General features: G+C 32.2%; 1 protein-coding gene across 1 annotated transcript; it reads left to right on the plus strand.

Moving 5' to 3' along the window:
• Positions 1–727: 727 nt before the first annotated feature.
• LOC109006411 (probable WRKY transcription factor 24) lies at positions 728–4,002 on the plus strand. Its single transcript, XM_018985679.2, has 2 exons — positions 728–1,327; positions 3,510–4,002. The coding sequence occupies exons 1-2, from the start codon at positions 897–899 to the stop codon at positions 3,685–3,687; spliced, it is 609 nt and encodes a 202-aa protein (XP_018841224.1). The 5' UTR covers positions 728–896; the 3' UTR covers positions 3,688–4,002.
• The last annotated feature ends 2,350 nt before the right edge of the window (positions 4,003–6,352 follow it).

A 6,352-nucleotide genomic window follows, 5' to 3' on the forward strand; every position in this document is an offset into this window, starting at 1 on the left:
AATCAGGACTGACTTTCCCATTGATCAATACACCAAATGAACCACAATATGGGGTAATTGGACTAGTCCAAGTGTGGAGAGATTGAAAACCATATTCAAAGAATAAGTATGGTGCTGGTGTAAAGTGATATTGCGCGAGGAGAAACATAGTAATGCGATATATGTTTAGGGTGTGCTAGTTTTGTGCATGCAGGTTTTTTGAAAAAAAGTGTGATATACCAAAAAATTAAAAAAAAAAGAAATTTCTCATATGGGTTCCAATTTCTTAAAGAATCTGTACGGAATTTACACATTCCAAAATCTATATAATTCATTCATTTCAATGGGAACTAGTTACCTAAGAAAGAGGGGGGGGGAAAGCCCTAAGGTGCTACATAGATGGACGTCTAATTAAGCCAGTCCACTCTCAATCAGTAGAAAAATAGTACCAACATTTTGTGTTGTTTTGAACATGTGTCCTATAGTTCAACAATGTATCGTTTCTATCAATTCACTTGTATATACATCATAATTAATCAAGCTCGTGTTATTCTTTTTTTTTGGGGGGGTGGGGGGAGGGAGAGAGAGAGAGAGGACCATGCAAATGCATGCATTGATGATAACGATAGTCATGATATTGGGCCACGTCTCCTCACACTTATAGGGGCAGGTGAACTGAAGTAGTTGAAATGTTGTTGGGTTTACCTCAGTTGCAAGATATATAGGTAATTATAAAGAGAAATACCCTACTTTCAGCCTCAAAACCTCTCTCTCTCTCTCTCTCTCTCTCTCTCTCTCTGGGTCAGTCCAACCCCTTCTCACCTTCCACCAGCTTTTCTGTCTATAAACTTCATTCCTCCAACCTTTTCATTTCCTCCCATAAGCATTATTAATTCTCTCTGGGGACCCATCCATCTATGGAAGACCAAGAACTCCCAATAACCCCACCACCACCACCACTGTTGCCAACTCAAAATCCACCTTTCTTCTTCTTACCCTCAATCCCATCCTCTTCATTGCACCCTCCTTTGGACTCTCCTCAAGCCCTCATGAATCCAGAGATTGACTGGGTCAGCCTTCTGATCTCTTCAGGCCAAGTCAGGCTTACTGACAAGAAGCCAATGATAGAAAGTGCTAATAATTCTACAATGGCTGGAAATATTGGTACTACTGTTAATGAAGATCGAGAAAAGGGTTATAAGGATCATAAGAGAAAAGCTGGCAGCATGAAAAAAGCAACGCGGCCTAGGTTCGCGTTTCAGACTCGGAGTAAGGACGATATTCTCGATGATGGGTACCGGTGGAGAAAATATGGGCAGAAAGCTGTGAAGAACAGCATCTATCCCAGGTGTGTGTGTGCGCTATATATTAATCCAAGTTTCTCGTACAGCTTATTACGTTGCATGCATGGCTAATTAATTTGTTTATAAAATATATATATATATATATATATATATATATAGAAACTCTAAGCAATTAATTTGTTTCATGTTTCTTTGTTATTATACCTTAATTACACACACACACACACACACACACACACACATATATATATATATATATATATATATATATATATCTGGTGTTCTCTTAATTTTCTGCATTCTCTCGCGCGTCTTCCTCGATCGCTACTTTTCGATTTTCAACATGCATAGTAAGTACGTACCGGAATCAAGTTAACCGGGTTGATCTCATCATGTTCTTCGTCTATGCCCGTTGCCCTCCGTTGGAGATGGGTATATTTGCTTTTGGTTTGCTTTGTTTTAGATGTGAATAAAATCTAATATTAATGCATGTGGTTCCCAAATATACTTCCGTACGTACAACTGATTAATCACAAGATTAAAATTTTAGATTGCTCTTCCGGAGAAAAGATCTGCATGGATCTCCTGATCATGATCTTGAGTACTCTCCTATCTAGCTATCATAATGCATGGACAAGTAATTAATAAAACAAAGCAAACCAAAAGCACATACCCATCTCCAATGGAGGGAAACGGCCGGCATAGACGAAGAAATTAAAACAAGTAAATAATTCCTAAAACTAAAACATGTAAATAATGAAATTAAACATAAAAATGAAAAATGAAATCAATTAAGATCGAAGAAATTAAATAGACACTTAATTCCAAGAAAATCCTTAGTAAATAAAATTAAAAAAATCATGAAATTTATAGATTGAACGAGTCATGTATAATAAAATTCAGTCAAATATATTTTTATTAATCCAACAGCTCCTAATTCGGCTCGTTCCATATAAATATATATATATATATATAATTCTTAATTTTAAGTAAAATGCATATATGATTAATTGACATCATGATTATGATCGAACAATCCATCAATAAAATGACAGAATATTAATGTACGTACTACGCGGTCTGACTGTTTTGCAGTTCCAACGGCTCTTAATTTTATTTTCCATATATTTTAATCAAACGACTATTTAATTAATTTTCACAATCGTTTATCATATATATACGTCTAAAAGGGAGATGATGCATGGAATGGAAATAGATATGAAAAATTAACTTACCCATGAATTAATAGATCTTTGGTACTCTCCATTTTGTTTTCTGCTATTATTCCTCCTTTTCTTACTCTTTGATTTTCAATAAATTATAGAGCCAGTACTACTTCTGATGATAATTAAATTAAACCCTACAATAATGATGTTTAGCTGATCTCTTAATTACGTGATATTAATATACATATGAGAAAGATTTTATTTACTAATTAACGTGGTTTAATGTGACGCATGAGATTATAAAGTATATTTTAATGCTGCAAAATAAATATGACTATCATATTATCATTAATGTAATCAAGTTACGTCGATTTATGAATTTATTTTTGTGAGATTCCTTTGTGAATCTATATATATATATATATATATGTTATCTCAGTAAAACACAATTAAAATGATATATATATATATATATATATATATATATATATATATAGCCTGAGAGCTACAACAGTACCCCTAGATCTTAAGAGAGGATGCAAAGTATCAAATTTAAATATATTTTTAAGGAAGCAATTTGCCAATTTTGATAATTTAGAGTGCATAATCTCTTACTACAAAGTTTATTTATACCTTACTTAAATGATATGGATATGACATGATCATAACTAAATTAATAACGAAGCTAGCCATCATGAAATCAACATATAAAAATCTCTAATCATTTGGATTTGACATAATCTTTGACTACCCATACATGATTGCTTGAAATGCTGCATGACATTGTACTTGTTGATTTGAGTAAAATATATAGAGAAATATTATATTCACAGAGAGATTTCATAAAAATAAGTTTATAAATTGATATAATTAGATGTAAAGTGTTAGATATATCTACTTTATAGTTTAAAAAAATTAAAAGAAAATAAAAAAAAAACTTGCAATCTGATGCCTCATAGCAAGCATTTAACATTAGTTTATTAACTTTACTTCGAGTTTCTTTTTTCTGGTAAACCAAACATTTCTCAAATATGTATATTGACTAATTTGAAGTATGTAGGAGCTACTATCGGTGCACGCATCACACATGCAGTGTGAAGAAACAAGTGCAAAGGTTATCAAAGGACACGAGCATTGTGGTGACAACATATGAGGGCATTCACAATCATCCTTGTGAGAAGCTGATGGAAACCTTAACTCCTCTTCTGAAACAAATGCACTTCCTCTCTGCCTTCTAATTTATAAGCTCACTACGTACTACTTTGCTAGCTAGCAGCTCTGCTGCATGCAACAACGTAATATGATATTTACAGTTATAGAATGTGTAAGTGTCATGCACTCCTTTTAAAAAAAATGAATCAATATGGGACCGATATAAAAAGAAAAATAATTTTTTAATAATGGACCCGACTTTTTTTCAAAAGGAGTGCGACAATCCATGATTGTATCTAGCAATATTACTCATATATTAATTTGTCAACCTTGTCTTTGAACAATACGATAAAGCTAATGTTAATGCCAAAATACTGTTTCAACAAGAGAGTTTATTGATTTGACTGTGTTGTTCGGATGATCTAAAGGTGGAGACTTTTACTGAAGCTGCGCGTGCAGTATTTGTTTAACTACCAAAGTTTCTTCCGGCCGGTTGTGGTAGCCGGCCGGTATTGTATTCAAGAAATGTTACTTTCAGGTTTAATTTCTGACCGGGATCGATTTATACTTTTTTAAAAACGAAACTTGAGTTTAAAATGTTTTGATTAGCATGCGGTAGGGATTAATTAGGGTCTTTATCTGTCAGGACTCTATTAGGGCTTGTTTGGATATAGAAAGTATTTCACATTATCTCATCTCATCTCATTATTATAACTTTTCCAAATTCTCACACATGATATAATAAACAATTCAATTTTTTCAAATCTCAAAACAATAATAATATTAAAAAATAATATTCTAACAATATTTTTATTCAACTCATCTAAAACTATTTTATCTCATCTCAATATCCAAACGAGCTCTTAATCTTTTGACAAAAATAGATTTCTTCCTTATAAATTATTGTGCTAAAAAAATTAAACAAAATGGTGGTTGGAAGGGATGCATGGAAATTCAAGTTCAAGGATTAATGGATTTGCATGATCATGCATGTGGAGCTACGTACCTATTGGTCTACAATAGTATGGTTCAATCCTAATCTAATTCGTTTAATTCCTTAATACCAAGTTAAAAAGAGTTGCGTCATGTCATCCACGTAATTAATTTAATAAATCGATTATATATGTAGGATTGACTTGAACGTAACTTGTTTAATATACGAATTAAATTGATCTAAATAATATTTTTTTTGATTTTATACACGCAATTTTATATTCGACCAAACCCCACTTTTTCTATCTTGAGAATTCACTTAATTAAAAAAAAAAAAAGCTCAATGTTACGTACAGTCTCCAAATGAGGACTGCATTGCAAGCCTAGTTAATTTTATCTTTAAATTTTTTCAAAATTACAATAATATCCTTATTAAAATGGTACTTTTTTTCAATTAATAAAGGGTTTGCACATGCAATCCCCATTTGGGGACTGGAAATATAATTTCTCAAAAAAAAAAAAAATCTTTATCCCATTATTTTTTTAACTCCATTAATTCAAATATTCATTCTCATCCATGATTTGTATTGTTTCCAGCTAGCTAATTAATCATGTCATCCATTACTTCTCTTTATTTTTCTTTTTCTAACGACCGCATTTCTCACGTGGTCATTCTCCTACCTAGGTGTGTAAATCGGTCTGATCTAGTCTGGTGATCCATAATTTTCTCTGGACCGGTAGCTATATGTCTGGTCCGATCCAAAATTTGCAAACTCCGAGACCGGATCAAATTTCATCGGTCCACATATTTTGAGATCGAGACCAACTGGTCTAGAATTCGGTTCGGTCCAATCAGTTTTGCCGGTACAGACAGAATTACTTACTACCCTACTCCTAACCATCACATTTTCTCAAATGTTATATTTTTAAGTAGTTGTGTTTTTGCAAACTTCGTTTTTTAATGTTTATATATATATATATATATAAAACTTATTTCATTATAAAATAGAAGACTATTTCCCCTTCAAATTTCATTCACTGATATCCAAGGCCATCCTTTTTCATCCATATATATTCTTCAGTTTTTCTAGCTCTTTGGTTTGTAATTCTTCTTCTTCTTCTTTTTTCTCCGGCAAAATACTTCTTAATCACAGTTACAAAAGTTTCTGTGGAGGAAGAACAATCGAATAGTGATACAAGAGTACTACTAAAGGCTTTTTGTGTCTATTTTGATGAATCACTTGTGTCTGGTCATTCTTTAAAACTTTTGAGAATGTTTGATCAAACGATCGAGTTGTTTTGATCTTATATTCAATCGTAGAAGCTCACATATCATATTTTGTCTAAAGAAGAGATAATGTTAGGAAGTTCGATTATCTTATTTCTTTTAAAGGATATTGATCTGCTAATCAACGAACAACAAAACAAGAGAGTTTTTATTGTATTCCGCAAACAGTTTTTTATCAAAACTCGATAGCACTAAAAGGAGACAAAATTTGTTCTAAAGAAATCGCCGTTACTATCGGGCCTTGAAGCTTGTATTGATAATTAAATTACTGTTTGCCTTCGTGTTTTCCCCATTTTCTGTATACATATATCCAACATCTTTTATATATACAGAATTTGCTCGAGGATATATATACTCCTCCAATCAATTGCTCAATGACCGAAAAGAACTCCATGTCCACGAAGAAATAAGAGGAACATTTTGATGTATCCTACGGATCCATAATAAAGAATTTAGACTTCATTTGGTTACACAGATGAGATTAGATGAGATGAAAAATTTGTAAATAATAGTAAGATAATTTGTGAATA

This window comes from Juglans regia, chromosome 7 (genome assembly GCF_001411555.2).
Source record: "Juglans regia cultivar Chandler chromosome 7, Walnut 2.0, whole genome shotgun sequence".
In the NCBI taxonomy this organism is placed as follows: domain Eukaryota; kingdom Viridiplantae; phylum Streptophyta; class Magnoliopsida; order Fagales; family Juglandaceae; genus Juglans; species Juglans regia.

Coding starts and splice junctions, on each gene's coding strand:
- LOC109006411 (XM_018985679.2), top strand. CDS start 897: ATGGAAGACCAAGAACTCCCAATAACCCCACCACCACCACCACTGTTG. Junction 1,328..3,509: donor AAGAACAGCATCTATCCCAG/GTGTGTGTGTGC, acceptor TGAAGTATGTAG/GAGCTACTATCGGTGCACGC.